The following is a 15,395-nucleotide window of genomic DNA, read 5'->3' as shown; positions in this document are numbered from 1 at the left end:
CGAAATTTCTACAAATGTTTCTTTTCTATGATCTTTTGAATACCAGACTGAAAGTTCTCTCCCTTGCAGGCAACAGTATACTTCATTCAGCTGCTGACAGTGTAACTAGTGCTGTACAGAAAGCTAGTCAAGCCCTCAATGAGCGCGGCGAGCGCCTTGGCCGTGCAGAAGAATCTACAGCGGAAATGATGAACAGTGCACAACAGTTTGCAGACACTGCTCACAAGGTAACAATAACCACACCGTCCTGCTGAAGGAAAACGCCTAGTCCTATGACAGAATCCTTGAGTTAAATATTAAGGAGAATAAAAGGTTATTCAGAGTCCTATAGCATTAAAGGGTTTGTCCCTGAACCCCAAATATCACCTATTATGCTTACGACGAGGGCAGGTTTGAATGGGACATTAATTGCTCATGTGCGCTGCTGTGTCATTATGGGTCTGCAGAAAGTATCTGAGCACTGCACTTGCCCATAGAAATTGAATGGAGCAATGCACAACTATCACTCAATTCACACTGAGCACAGGACCCCTCGCTCTTGTGATGACTAGGGGATCAAGTGGATCTAGACACCCAGCAATCATACACTTGTAACTTATGTCATGTCTCTGAGATAACCCCTTCAAAGGATTGCGCAATAGGAAAGTCCTGATTCTGCACCATGGGAGTATGGTTAATGAGAACCGGTCCATTTGGGGCACTGAACCACCGCCCGCAGGTCCTTATGGGGTGGAGGTTTAGTGTTCCAAGTCGCACAGTGTTAATGTCATACAGTATTAATACCCTATTTATATACTTGCCTAGAGATGAGTCTGGTGAGTCTCATCAGACTCTACTCTGGTGTTTCCAGCGCATGCGCAGTTCTTCTGTAATGCTGGTGATGTACACCCCGGCTTCACTGTACAAGCCCCTGAGGACTGACGCATGCGCACTGAACCTAAGGGGTACTTCTCTGACTTCACTGGAGATGTGTGGGGAGCATAGCAGCAGGATAAGTATGAAGCTTTTTCGGGGCAACACAGTGACTCAGTGGTTAGCACTGTAGCCTTGCAGCGTTGGAGTCCTGGGTTCAAATCCTGCCAGGAACAACATCTGCAAGGAGTTTGTATATTTTCCCCGTGTTTGCGTGGATTTACTCCCATTCTACAAAGACATACTGATAGGAAAAAAAATGTACATTGTGATCCCTATATGGGGCCCACAATCTACAAAAAATTTTTTTCAAAAATTACTATAACTCATGTCAGAAAATTGGTCTTATACCTGAAATCTTTGTCAGTCTTTAGTTTACCTCTTGATAATTCAGACACATTTCGTGTCGTTGTGGGAATTTATTAAGACTGGTGCGATCTTAATAAATGTCCCCCGCTAGGTGCTTGGCTTATCACACAGTTGCTTTGTGGTCTCCCTTTAAATCATGTTATCTTTTCCTTAATAATTTATGACCCACTTTCTTTCCATGTTCTTTTGCATTATAGTTATTGTAAATTTTTACTTTTCGTTACAGCTCGCCATGAAACACAAGTGCTGACACTCCTGACCGGGAAGCAGTGTCCGTCCCTATGCCCCTGCCGAACTCTATATACCAAAACCTCAGCACAAGGTTATTAGTAAAAATATCTTTATTTTGAATGGGACACCTATTGACTACTTGCCACTCATGTCGTGCTTCGGAGGCACAGGTGGTGCCAATGCAACACAAGTTGAAAACTCTGGGAATAACATGCAGGGTACAGCAGCTTCCAGCGTCCACTACCATGCTAGTAATACACGGACATCATCCGGAATGGCATTAAGACATGCTGCATCTTAAGGAAAGGTCTGAAACAGAACTTTGGAAAAGTGGGCAAGTGAAAGTTTGTGACGGAAGATACACGGTTTACCATAATAGCCAGCTATCCAAATACCTGCATGGATGTGAATGTGCACTGCGCCACCAAACAAGCCGCAGTGGCTGGTTATGGAGAGTTTGGTGCTCTTACAAGTCCTGGCACGAGTGACTTCCTATGAAAGACATGTCTTGTTCTGAACCCCGGTGTCTAGTGGCAGTATTAAGCAGCTTTGCGCAGACAAGCACTTACAAATTGTTTGCACCGCCTTTCTGTGTGTCACTGGACGTGGTGGTTCTTATACATATTTTTATGGTAGAGTTTACCATAGTTTTTATGTTTTCGTTCAGCGCTGTCCAGCTCAAGTCTTTCATGCCAGTGTTTCTATAGGACTGGCATATTTTAAACATTTCCATGTGTTTCATTTTAGGCCATATTGCATAATACTATTCCAAGCAATAAAATGTTTACTGATATCTTAAAAATGGCTACGGCTTCATTTTTGTTTGTATGGGTAAAAAATCCAAATGCACCGATATTACACCATAGACGAGTGATGCACCAAAACGGCCATCACTTCAGTGTGAATCTACAATTACCATAGTCATGAAAATACAGAAAATTCTTTAAATGAAAACTCTTTGAAACATTTGGTCTGTACTGTACCTTTCCCATCTCCTGTCCTATACCTGTTGTAAGCTAGATGTATACTTGGCTATACAGTACGCTTGTATACATCTAATATGCATAGGTTTGTGCACCCAGTATACCTTTCCCATCTCCATTTCAGCTTAAGGGCCTTTAACTTAATTTGGAAGGGCTCACCTCAAGGACCACAAAAGTAATTTTTGGAGGTCTCGCCACATCACACACATCAATGACAGTTAAGGGTGGGTGCTGTTTGATTTCCCCTTGCCTATGCCATCTGTGGTTGTCATAGGCAATGGGAATTAAAGGCGTGCATGCTAATGTTTCTTTAGCTTAAAATTTGTCTTACTGTCCACACTAATGTAGAGGAAAGAAGGTTTTTTTTCCACTTTCCATAGAGGTTCTATTGAGTTTGGAGTGTCTAGTCGATAAGCTGTGATAGTGGGGTAATAGAGGGTCTTTGGTGTGTTAGATGCCCCCAGACATGCTTCCCCTGCTGTCCCAGTTGCATTCCAGAGGTGTTGGCATCATTTCCTGAGGTGTCATTGTAGACTTTGTGACTCCAATTGGTCGAATTTTGATTTCCCTGAAACGAGTATTTTTTTCCCATAGACTATAAAGGGATTTGATGTTCGATCGAATAGTCGAATATTGAGGTCTACTCGAATCGAATTTCAAATTTTCGAATATTTCACTACTCACTCATCTCTAACTCTGTTACCAATTTGCCACTAAGATTGAGGACTTGCTTATATTTGTAACCTCCATTAAAACCAGCATATGGTGTCTTCAAGTTATTATGCAGCGAATAATTTGGATTCGCCCTCTCATCTGACCTGCAGATATTCAGGTCATGGGATGGTCACTCCACTCCTAAATTCCTGTAGGGTGCGGCATTAGTTCCTTTTTTACTTGAAATAAAAATGCATAAAAATGTTTCTTGCCCTGTGCTGCTTCTTAGACTTTGTTATACAACACTTAGGATCTGTCGGGATCCCCTGACATGTCTGTCTTACTAAAAATTATGTGTTCTTGTAAGATAAAAATGTTCTTAACCCCTTATGGTTGCGGCCTAGTTTGATACTTAAGAGGTTAACCGGTTTCTAACATTGATAGTCTTATCCTTACCAAGACAGTGCAGCTCCCAGTATTGTGGACCTACTCCGAGCCATGCTGTTCACTTGCCATGCAAACTATAGCGGCAAGTGTGGGTACTGCAGCACTGTCCCTATGAAATCTATGGGGTAAAACTGCAATACTGATACTTGTCACTACAGATTGAATACGAATCAGAGGCGGAGGAGCGGATTAACAGCATCGCTCCTGCCGCTGCTGGCTTCATGCAGGGCAGGAGCATAGCGATGTTGCAGGCACCTGTGCCGGCGTGTAACCCTCCCCGGCATCCTCCTCTCTATTACAGCGGATGCCAGGTCTGTATTCGCATTGTGAAGGCTAGACTGGTCTCACCATCTATGAGCGTGCACGCAGGGCCAGCGGCATCTTGCCGCTGGCTTTGCATATGTAACCCTGCCCACCTATGATGCAACAAAGCAGGAAGACAGAAGATTTTACAGCAACGAAGACTGGTGAGTATGCGACGTGGGAATACCCCTTTAAGGGTGCAGGCCCTTTTTTTCTACACTCTAAAAGATGTTTTCATTTTAATGTTGATATAGCCATATTGCACCATTTTGGGAAACATTTCCATCAGAGACTCAGAAATTGGGACAGAAAAAAGTCCTGCAGCTTCAGTATAAAAATGGTGAACATCCATGAATCCCCATTATAGTCTATGGGGTCTGCTGGTATCTGCTGTTTTAGCAGTCCATTGCTCCATTGTTCGAGTCGCACAACATAGCCAAACAATGGAGAGCTGTGCACAGATGTGAACCTAGCCTCAACGATCAAATTTTATTAACTCTTTCTTAGCGGAAAAGCTGTGAGGAACGCTCCCGGTGATAGTACTCTTCAATTGCCAAGAATACTGTCAGGTGGTGACTCAGAGATGAGCAAATAGTATTCGAAACTCTAGTTTCGAATACCACGCTCCATATGAATGAATAAAAGCAGCTGGCGCCCCGCGCTTAACCCCTTAGTGTTCGGCTGCTTTCATTCATTTCTATGGGAGCGAGGTATTCGAAACTAGAGTTTTGAATACTATTTGCTCATCTCTAGTGCTGAGCGGTCTTCACAGTCCAGTGATAACACTGAGAAGGGGTATTGGAGATGAAACTAACAGCACTGATATTCAATCAAAGACAATTTTTTAGCACATTTTTCAGTGGGAACCCCTTTGAAAACGCCACCCATTGGACTTCTATACACTGTGAGATCAATGATTGATGCATCTCCAGTGGTTAAATTGGTCTGGAATAAAGAAATGTTTCTCACATGGAATGCGGAACATAAACACTGTTGCTTACCTCTCCTGGCTCTGGAAGGCTTCCGGCCTACTTGGTGACATCCCAGACATCACATGGGCCAGGGGTTGTGTCCATAGGTGTCACAACGCAAACCCCTGCTCACGTGACGTCCTATACATCTTTAAATATGACTGACATCTGTGGGGTGTGCACTGGAGCTAGGGAGAGGTAAGTAACCGTGTTTTTTATATTTGTATCCTCCCCTGGGTCTCCAATTATTATACTTTGGGGTTTGAAAAGACCCCACAGTATAATAACATACTTCCAAACCGTCCCGATTTCCACGGGACATTCACGATTTCGGTGATGTGTCCCATGGTCCCAGTTGGCGGGAGGTATGTCCTGATTTCAACTCAGATCTGCGTCTGGAGGACGCAGATCTGAATTGAATACATACGCGACTAAAGCAAGGACCTAGAGAATAGAGAGATACCGAGCACACTTATAGTGTAGATGGTCTATTATAAATATATAGATGAATTATCTGGTGTTTATGAAAAGAACTCAGGACCTGGTGGCCTCTCACCTGATCGGGTTGTGACTCCGTTCACAACTCCGTTTTCAGCAATATTAGGCTTCGTCAGAGTGAGAGTGGCAGCACGTCTCTATAACACTGGTCAAAAACCAGGAGGATGCACCAATGGAAGAACAAAAGGACGGCGCTCTCAGGTCCAAAGGAATTTATTCAAAAAGAAGATTGCACAACGCAAAAACAGTTGCCGCGTTTCGGGTCGGAACCCTTTATCAAGTGCGTAACTAGTTAAAAACAATAAATATAGTATATGTATAAAAAACATGAATATACAAAGACATAATTTAAAAAACAGATTAGCTTGTCAAAGAAAAAAACAACAGACCACGACGTTAGCAGATCTGAATTGAATACATACGCGACTAAAGCAAGGACCTGTCACAGCTGAGCTCCTTGCTTTGCCGCTGCACTCTGGCTAGTGGCTGTGTAGACGCGATGTGATGATGTCGCATCACACCTACAACTGTGTTAGCGAGACTGCAGAGACAGAGGCGGGGGAGCGAGTAAAAGGTGAATTTAAGTGGTTTTTGTGTGTAGACATTGAGGTGGAACATGAAACTGAGGGCAGATGAAGGAGGGGGCGTCATGACACTGGGGGCAGAGATGTGGGGACATGAATCTGGGGGCAGAGATGGAGAGGACATGAATCTGGGGGGACATGAATCTGGGGGCAGAGATGGGGTGACATGAATCTGGGGGCAGAGATGGGGTGACATGAATCTGGGGGCAAAGATGGGAGGACATGAAACTGGAGGAGAGATAGAGGGGGGACATATAATTTACGGGTGACTGTAGGAGGATTATACTGTGTGGGGGCACATAAAAAATGAATGAGAATGGGCGGAGTCAACATAAAAGTGGGTGGAGCTAAATTTGCCACGGCGCGCCGCACATTTTGTCTCTCTTTCAGTTCTTCAAAAGTTGGGAGGTATGAAAGTAGATGGTGAAGTACTTTCCTGTCTGCATGTTCCCTGCGGAGATCTGGCGGTAAGCACATGGACCCCATTATAGTCTATGGGGTCCGTGTACTTTCACTGCACCAGAGCTTGCACTTGCGTTTGGTATTCTGTTCGGGGGTCCACATGCGGACTCCCCTGGATGGAATACCAACGCAGATGTGAACGAAGGTAAGACATCTGGTCAACCAAGGCTTCTGCTAAACCTAACATATTCACATAGATCCCTATAGAGATCTCAGTACCTTGTAGCTATAATATGGATGTTCATTGTAAAACGCCGCGTTTTTTTTTCTTCTGCCTTTCTGCAATGTTGGGCTTTAGCCTTTGGCGATGCCCCATGTGGCATAAACGTCGCAATCCGCCTACAATGGAAAAGCCATGGAAAGAAAAAGCGACGTTTTATAATCACTGCAAAGTGGATGGGATTCTAGTGTATCCCATCCCCACTTTGTGTTAAAATATGCACTACAGACAGGTGGCGATTTCCAAAATCGTTGTGGTTTTGGAAATCGCAGCATGTCAATTATATCTACGGAAACACTGTCAGTTTCCCCATAGGTATAAAATTTAAGCAGAAAGTCCGCAAAGGAAACCTCTGTGAACTTTCTGTCAAAAGTGCTGAGGGAAGAACAATGTCAATGGGAGTCGTTTTAACAGTGCTGATTCTGCCACGAGTTATCATGGCAGTATCAGCGCCACTTTACTCCATGTGAATTCCCCCTTACATTGGAGTATGTGTATAGGCAGGTGAAAGGTAGGGGAATTAGATGTATGGATGTGGTGTACAAGGGACACTAGCTACACACCTGTGATCGGGTTTCCATTCTTCGGGTCCACTTGCGGACTTGAAAAACAGAAACCCAATCCACTTAAAAAACGGAAACCCTTTTGTCTCACTGTTTTTTTAAGCAGAATGGGGAGAAATGAAGAGGGGAGATGTAACTGGGGGCAGATGGAGGGGGGGATATGAAATGGGGCAGATGAGGGGGGATATGAAACTGAGGGAGAAATGGAGGGGGGGAGACATGAAATTGGGGGTAGATGAATGGGGCCCTTAAACTGGAGGGACAATAAACTGGGGACAACTGGAGGGGGCATTAAATCGTGAAGGTAGCTGGATATGTCCCCCTCTAGTTGCCCCCAGTTTAATGTCCCCTCTAGTTTCCACCAGTTTAAACTGAGGCACCAGGAGAGGGACTTAATACTGTGGGGCAGTTGGAAGGGAACATTGCAATGTGGGGATATACAGTCCTATGAAAAAGTTTGGGCACCCCTATTAATCTTAATCATTTTTAGTTCTAAATATTTTGGTGTTTGCAGCAGCCATTTCAGTTTGATATATCTAATAACTGATGGACACAGTAATATTTCAGGATTGAAATGAGGTTTATTGTACTAACAGAAAATGTGCAATATGCATTAAACCAAAATTTGACCGGTGCAAGCTGTGGTCGTACAGAGCAGCAGAGACATGGAGGAGTCGTCAAGTTCTGGGCTGTGGGCGCTGGTACGTTCTGCAAGGCATCCCAGCTTGGTGATGTATAGTCCTGATGTTCTGCTGGGTGAAGGGCGCTCCTATCCTCCGGCCACTGCAGATGTTCCTTCTCCAGAACTGGCTGAAATGGCGTAAATGGTGGCCGTGCTCTCCTCTGCTCCAGTTCCTCCCAGCCGATGGTAGAAAAGAATGGATGTTCTCTGATGTTCCTGCACAAACCCAGGCGCTGCTTAGGATTCTTGCATAGCAGATTTTCGACAAGATGTTTCAAGTCCACATCAATGTCAGCTGGAAATTCAGGCTTTTTGTTGAGCTTGGCTATAAAGGCTTCCCGTCAGATTGAACCCTCATACAACGGGTGGTGTCCTGTTGCCATCTTGGTCACCACGATTCCCAAGCTCCACCAGTCCACTGCTACGCCATATCCTGGTTTGAAATGCACCTCTGGGGCCATATAGTTGAAGGTGCCCGATACGCCACAGATTTTTGTGGAGGCGGTGATTCCATCTAGGGCCAGCCCCAGGTCGATGATACGGGTGTGGCCTTCTGCATCCAACATGATGTTCGCTGGCTTGATATCACTGTAATGAAATAAAAGAAGAAAAAGAGGATCTGCCCAGTGACAATGGAGACGGGGGATGGGTGACTACAAGACCAGGCAGAACAGCCAGGCAGGACCCTAGGAAAGCTGGGTGCATGAAATTCAGAATGTAAAAGAGAGACATAGAAGGAAGAAAGTTCTTACCGGTGGACGATGCCTTGTCCATGGAGGAACTGAAGTCCACAAATAATCTCTGCCGTGTAGAATCTCATGGGAAGAACAAAGAGAAATCTCAGCATTAGCAAATCCCTGACTACAACCCTCAACCTCAGCTTTTATCTTCTCCCCCTCCCCCCCCTGGTATTTACCCCTTTTTCTTACCTTACATTGCCGATGTTCAAGCAGCCGCACATTTTGATCAAATCTGCCAGGCTGCCTCCAGACAGATACTCGGTGATGAAGTACGCCCGCTGCTCAGAGTGGTGTGCGGCATAGAGGTGGCATATGAAGGGGCATTCTCTGGCAGCGGCGAGTATCTGCTGCTCCCTCAGGATGGTCTCCATATCGTCTTCTCTTTTCTCGATGGTCTTGATGGCCATGAAGATCTGTCGGCCAGAGACTGATGCCAGGAAAACCTGAAGGAGACAAATAGAAAATGGTTGTGACATCGAAAAGGAAAAGGGGCTCATTCACATCATGTAGTGTCAGCTCTGGGATTGTGTATGGAAAGGCCATAAAGGGGGTCTCTACTATTACCATATAGGAATGGACAGAATAGGCACAAGATGGCGGGGTGGATCGGTTTGGGATCAGCATTCGGCTCAATTTAGATCACGTTTTTTTTTCCATCTGTTTTTCTGATCCGTTTAATGAATACCAACAGATGGTCGTCCGTATACATAGAGGTCAATGTTAAAAAAAAAAAATGGATCCATTTTCTACACAGAAGGGTAATCTACCATACTTATGTCTCTGTGCAAATAAAAAACTGCAAGATATGGATTACATGATCAGAATAGAGCCTTATTCACATTGGATCAATGTATGTATTGTATAGCATAGACCAGGACATGGATATAAACAGTCCGCCACCCACAGCTCTGATCCTGAGATCCTGAGTCAGAGTACCCCTTTATATTAACACTAAACCTAACTATGGTGATACACAGAGCAGATGAGATATGGGGCCTACAACAGTGGTCATGGGGGCAGGAAAGTCTCTGGGTGTCCTTACAGTCGCCCCGTAGACCTAGACTACAATTGCCCTCTTAGCGACCTTTGACGTAGCACAAGCTGAGCTCTCTCCATACACGGCAGATGCCAGCCATATAATACAGCCAGGACATGCCACTAACAGCAGCAGTCGGTGCCCGCACAACTAATAGCCGTAGATGGCCGCTATGATTCATCCAATTTGAATGGAGCCCCAAAACACCTTCTTTAGCGCTAAATTCAAATGGACTAATCAATAAAATCACACCGGACACCATCGATTACAATAGGGTTGTGACTAAATCCTATACTCCATAAGGACCTGGTCCTTATCACTTATAGTATTAGCCGCCTCAGTGTGATCTATTTCCCATTACTGGTCAGGACCTTTTTCCCCCCCTAGTGGTCAGGATCTGAACTAGTATTTAGCCAGCTCACAGTAAAATGGCTAAATCCCCTACTCCAGAAGGACCAGATCCTCACCAGTGACTCATATATATGTATATACACAGCCAGGTCCTCACCAGTCCAAATTCCAGAGAAAAGTTCAAATTCTTATGACACCCCCCCCTTGCAAGATACCCACAGAGGAGGGATAACTTGTTGCAGATAGCCCCTGTAAGTCTACCCCTGCAGTTATTTCACCAATAGCCATATATTTCCTGTGCACCCCCAGACAAGCATTCTATATCTTTCTAGTGCACCCCCATTTTGTGCAGCATTTTTTTTTTGTAAAAACCGCTTCCAACAAGGCCAGGCGGTTTTCCATCCCTTAAAAGAGAATGTGCCGCAAAAAACGCACCGCATTTTTATGCAAAAAACCACGCAGTAAAAAAACACGCGTTCTGCGCTTCCCATTCACTTCTATTGCTTTCTTCAGGCGGAAAACGCCTGAAGAAAGGTCATGTCGCTTTTTTTCATCTAGCGTAAAAAAACGCTAGCGAAAAAAAAAAGAAGCATGCCCTCTACATAGACTATCATCGTATGGAGGCAGATTATTACGTGGATTCCGCTGTCAAAATCCGCCTCCATGTCGCCGTGTAAACTAGCCCTAACATACACTCACCGGCCACTTTATTAGGTACACCATGCTAGTAACGGGTTGGACCCCCTTTTGCCTTCAGAACTGCCTCAATTCTTCGTGGCATAGATTCAACAAGGTGCTGGAAGCATTCCTCAGAGATTTTGGTCCATATTGACATGATGGCATCACACAGTTGCCGCAGATTTGTCGGCTGCACATCCATGATGCGAATCTCCCGTTCCACCACATCCCAAAGATGCTCTATTGGATTGAGATCTGGTGACTGTGGAGGCCATTGGAGTACAGTGAACTCATTGTCATGTTCAAGAAACCAGTCTGAGATGATTCCAGCTTTATGACATGGCGCATTATCCTGCTGAAAGTAGCCATCAGATGTTGGGTACCTTGTGGTCATAAAGGGATGGACATGGTCAGCAACAATACTCAGGTAGGCTTTGGCGTTGCAACGATGCTCAATTGGTACCAAGGGGCCCAAAGAGTGCCAAGAAAATATTCCCCACACCATGACACCACCACCACCAGCCTGAACCGTTGATACAAGGCAGGATGGATCCATGCTTTCATGTTGTTGACGCCAAATTCTGACCCTACCATCCGAATGTCGCAGCAGAAATCGAGACTCATCAGACCAGGCAACGTTTTTCCAATCTTCAATTGTCCAATTTCGATGAGCTTGTGCAAATTGTAGCCTCAGTTTCCTGTTCTTAGCTGAAAGGAGTGGCACCCGGTGTGGTCTTCCGCTGCTGTAGCCCATCTGCCTCAAAGTTCGACGTACTGTGCGTTCAGAGATACTCTTCTGGCTACCTTGGTTGTAACGGGTGGCTATTTGAGTCACTGTTGCCTTTCTATCAGCTCGAACCAGTCTGGCCATTCTCCTCTGACCTCTGGCATCAACAACGCATTTCCGCCCACAGAACTGCCGCTCACTGGATGTTTTTTCTTTTTCGGACCATTCTCTGTAAACCCTAGAGATGGTTGTGCGTGAAAATCCCAGTAGATCAGCAGTTTCTGAAATACTCAGACCAGCCCTTCTGGCACCAACAACCATGCCACGTTCAAAGGCACTCAAATCACCTTTCTTCCCCATACTGATGCTCGGTTTGAACTGCAGGAGATTGTCTTGACCATGTCTACATGCCTAAATGCACTGAGTTGCCACCATGTGATTGGCTGAATAGAAATTAAGTGTTAACGAGCAGTTGGACAGGTGTACCTAATAAAGTGGCCGGTGAGTGTAGATATGATAGATTCCTCCATTCTTCATGAGCCTCTTGTGCATCGCCAAACCCCCCCTTCCTGAATGTACCTTCAGTGCAAGGAGCACACACAACCACCTCCAGCTCACCCCACATCTCTCCTCCATAGTACACCATGCATCCCACAGCTCTCCCCCCACAGTACACACTTCACCCCACATTATACAATGCACCCCACATCTCTCCACACTACAACACACACCCGACAACTCCCATAGTACACCATGCACCCAAGATCTTTCCCCTCCCACAGTACTCCATGCACCCTACATCTCTCACCCCCACTACACAATGCACCCCAAATCTGCCCCCCACAGTACACTGTGCACCCCATATCTCTCCCCATTAGACAATGCACCCCACATCTCTCCACCTCCACACTACAAAACACACACCCGACAACTCTTACCCCATAGTACACCATGCACCCAAAATCTTTACCCCCCCCCACAGTATTCCATGCACCTTATATATCTCACTCCCACTACACAATACACCCCAAATCTGCCCCCCACAGTACACTGTGCACCCCATATCTCTCCCCATTAGACAATGCACCCCACATTATACAATGCACCCTACATCTCTCCACCTCCACACTACAACATGCACCCTACAACTTTTACCCCATAGTACACCATGCTCCTGAGATCTGCCCCCCCCACAGTACACCATGCACCTACATCTCTCAGCCCCACTACACACTGCAGCCCAGATCTCTCCCCCAGATTTGTCCTCCCCTCCACACCATGCACCCTACATCTCACCCACACTACACAGTAAACCCCACATCTTTCACATCCCCACATTACACCAGGCACCTCACATCTCTGCATTTTCCTCCACTGCAATGGGATACAACTTTGAAATTGAAAATGAATGTCTATGAGATCGTGCAGCTGCTGAAGCTGGGAGCTGGTTGTAACTTCAGCTGGAGCTCCCAGAGAGCGCTCAATGAGCGCTGTATACACGGCTATGGGCGCCGCCATGATGCGGCCGCCCTCTGACCCGGCGGTCACGTGATCCGCCGGGAGCAGCGTCTTGCAAGAGCTGCTGGGTCCTACAGGACCCAGATCAGCTCTGTATACTGTGTATACAGCGTGCAGGAGGCTGTATTCCTCCTGCAACTGAGGCTAAATGTACCAGCCCCAGTTATAGGAGAAATCAGCCTCCAATACAAAAAAATAAGTGGTCAGAGGTCTTTTATCACCTTATGGGGACATCATCTGAGAAAAAGATAAAATAAAAATATAATAAAAAAGTTTTAAAAAAATGTAAATAAAATAATAATAATACACTAATAAAACGCCATTATTAAAGGTTATAGCCCCACCCCCGACGACACCATACAAAATAAAAATTACCATAACGGAGAGGAGAAACTATTTTATAAAGTTTTTCAGTGACACTTTGTGTTATTAAATTTAAAAAATTGAAAACCACACACAATTTCCCTCCTATTATGTTTATATTTTCCCGGATATAAAAAAAATTAAAACACATTCAAAAATAAAAACAACATAAAAATAAAGCCCTATGTGTCCCCGAAAAAGACGCAAAAATTAGTTGCGTGAGACATACGGGAAAAATGTTACAGCCCTCAAAACCGCACATACAAAATAAGTCTAAAATGTGTCTGGTCCTGGACCACAAATTGGCCCGGTACTGAAGTGGTTAAGGGGTTAATATCTACCCAGCCTGCAATGTTGACAACAGTAAATAAAATGGGGGTCAAAATGAATAAGAAGTGATAAAACTTACTTTGCCAAAGCTGCCACTACCCAACATCTTGTGGAGGATGAAGCGGCTGATGGTAAATCTGAAGAAATCCGTAGAAACTCTTCTTCTCTCCGCCGTCGACAGTTAAGAACTGAATTTCAGTTGGCCATGCGCAGGTGACATGATGTCATGGCCGTGAGACCCTCAGGTAGCTCCTGCCTAGTAGTGTTCATTGCCCTGCACTGCCATATACACTGTGGGGTTGGCATCATGGGGGACAGTCCAGTGTCCTGAAGATTGGGAGAGACCTTTATGGCAACTTCTAGTGCTGCATTATTAGTAGATGGGGAAGAAGTGACCGCTGTATGAGGGCCGGCCGTGCCCATAGTCCATTATTATAGAAAGTGTCACTACTAATATGTATGGAAAGAATATATGTGTAATACATGTTCCTGGGTGTCTATAAAACAACAGGGCTCGGACAATGGTTATAGGGGCACTCTACTCTTCTTTATGGGGACACTGTAATTTTCTTCATCAGGGCACTGTAATCTTCTTTATGGGACACTCTAATATTCTTTAGGGGCACGCTAATTTTTATGGGAGCACTCTAATCTTCTTTAGGGGTACTCTAATCTTTAGGGGGCACTCTGGCACTAAGGGTACAGAAAATGATCATGTGAAAATTCTTCCCCCTCTTACAATGAGCTTTACTCTAGATTTAGTGTATCCGGAATAGAGATATTTAATTGTAATAGCGCCCCTGGTGGTTGCACCTATAGACCTGGGTTTTTATGCATTGTATACAGACCATTGACATACCTCCCAACCATCCCGATTTCCGCGGGACATTTACGAATTCGGTGTTTTGTCCCGTGGTCCCGGTCGGCGGGACGTATGTCCCGGTTTCAACTCATCGGTGTCCGGACGGCGATGACGTGAACACATAAGCGAGTAAAGCACGAGTTGTCACAGCTCAGCTCCTGCCTTACTGCTGCGCTCCGGCTTCTGCATGTGTAGACGCGATATGATGACGTCACATCACGCCTACAACTATGTGAGAGAGCTGCGGGGGAGCGTTGGAAGGTGAGTATAAGTGTTTTTTGTGTTAAACATTGAGGGGAACATGAAGGGGGCCATGAAACTATGAGCAGATGAAGTGTGGGGGGGACATGAAACTGTGGGCAGAGATGGGGGGACATGAATCTGGGGGCAGAGATGGAGGGGGGTCATTAAACTGGGGGAGAGATGGAGGGGGGACATAGAATTTACAGGTGACTGTAGGAGGATTACACTGTGTGGGGTGACATGAAAAAATGAACGAGAATGGGCGGAGTCAATATAAAAGAGGGTGGAGCTAAATTTGCCGCACGCCGCACATATTGTCCCTCTTTCTACTCTTCATAAGTTGTGAGGTATGTAATAATTGTTCATGGGTGTCCACAAAGAGGCATAATACTGTGTGCAGGGGCCACTATGGGCATAATAGTGTGTGCAGGGGCCACTATGGGCATAATAGTGTGTGCAGGGGCCACTATGGGTCATAATACTGTGTGCAGGGGCCACTATGGGACATAATACTGTGTGCAGGGGCCACTATGGGGCATAATACTGTGTGCAGGGGCCACTAAGGGACATAATACTGTGTGCAGGGGCCACTATGGATCATAGTACTGTGTGCAGGGGCCACTATGGGGCATAATACTGTGTGCAGGGGCCACTAAGGGACATAATAC

The 15,395-nt window shown here is 45.4% G+C and overlaps 1 protein-coding gene across 1 annotated transcript in view; it reads left to right on the top strand.

Annotated features, from left to right (window-relative positions):
• STXBP6 (syntaxin binding protein 6) overlaps nucleotides 1-2,297 on the top strand; it is a 52,067-nt gene extending 49,770 nt beyond the window's left edge. Inside the window, exons 5-6 of the mRNA XM_075283014.1 lie at nucleotides 70-227; nucleotides 1,508-2,297. Coding sequence (XP_075139115.1) covers nucleotides 70-227; nucleotides 1,508-1,531 — 182 coding nt within the window. The 3' untranslated portion in view covers nucleotides 1,532-2,297. The remainder of the gene's footprint in view (nucleotides 1-69; nucleotides 228-1,507) is intronic.
• The last annotated feature ends 13,098 nt before the right edge of the window (nucleotides 2,298-15,395 follow it).

This window comes from Leptodactylus fuscus, chromosome 7, assembly GCF_031893055.1.
Source record: "Leptodactylus fuscus isolate aLepFus1 chromosome 7, aLepFus1.hap2, whole genome shotgun sequence".
NCBI lineage: Eukaryota > Metazoa > Chordata > Amphibia > Anura > Leptodactylidae > Leptodactylus > Leptodactylus fuscus.
Note: the sequence above shows the minus strand (reverse complement) of the source record. Positions and strands in the feature narration are given on the sequence as shown.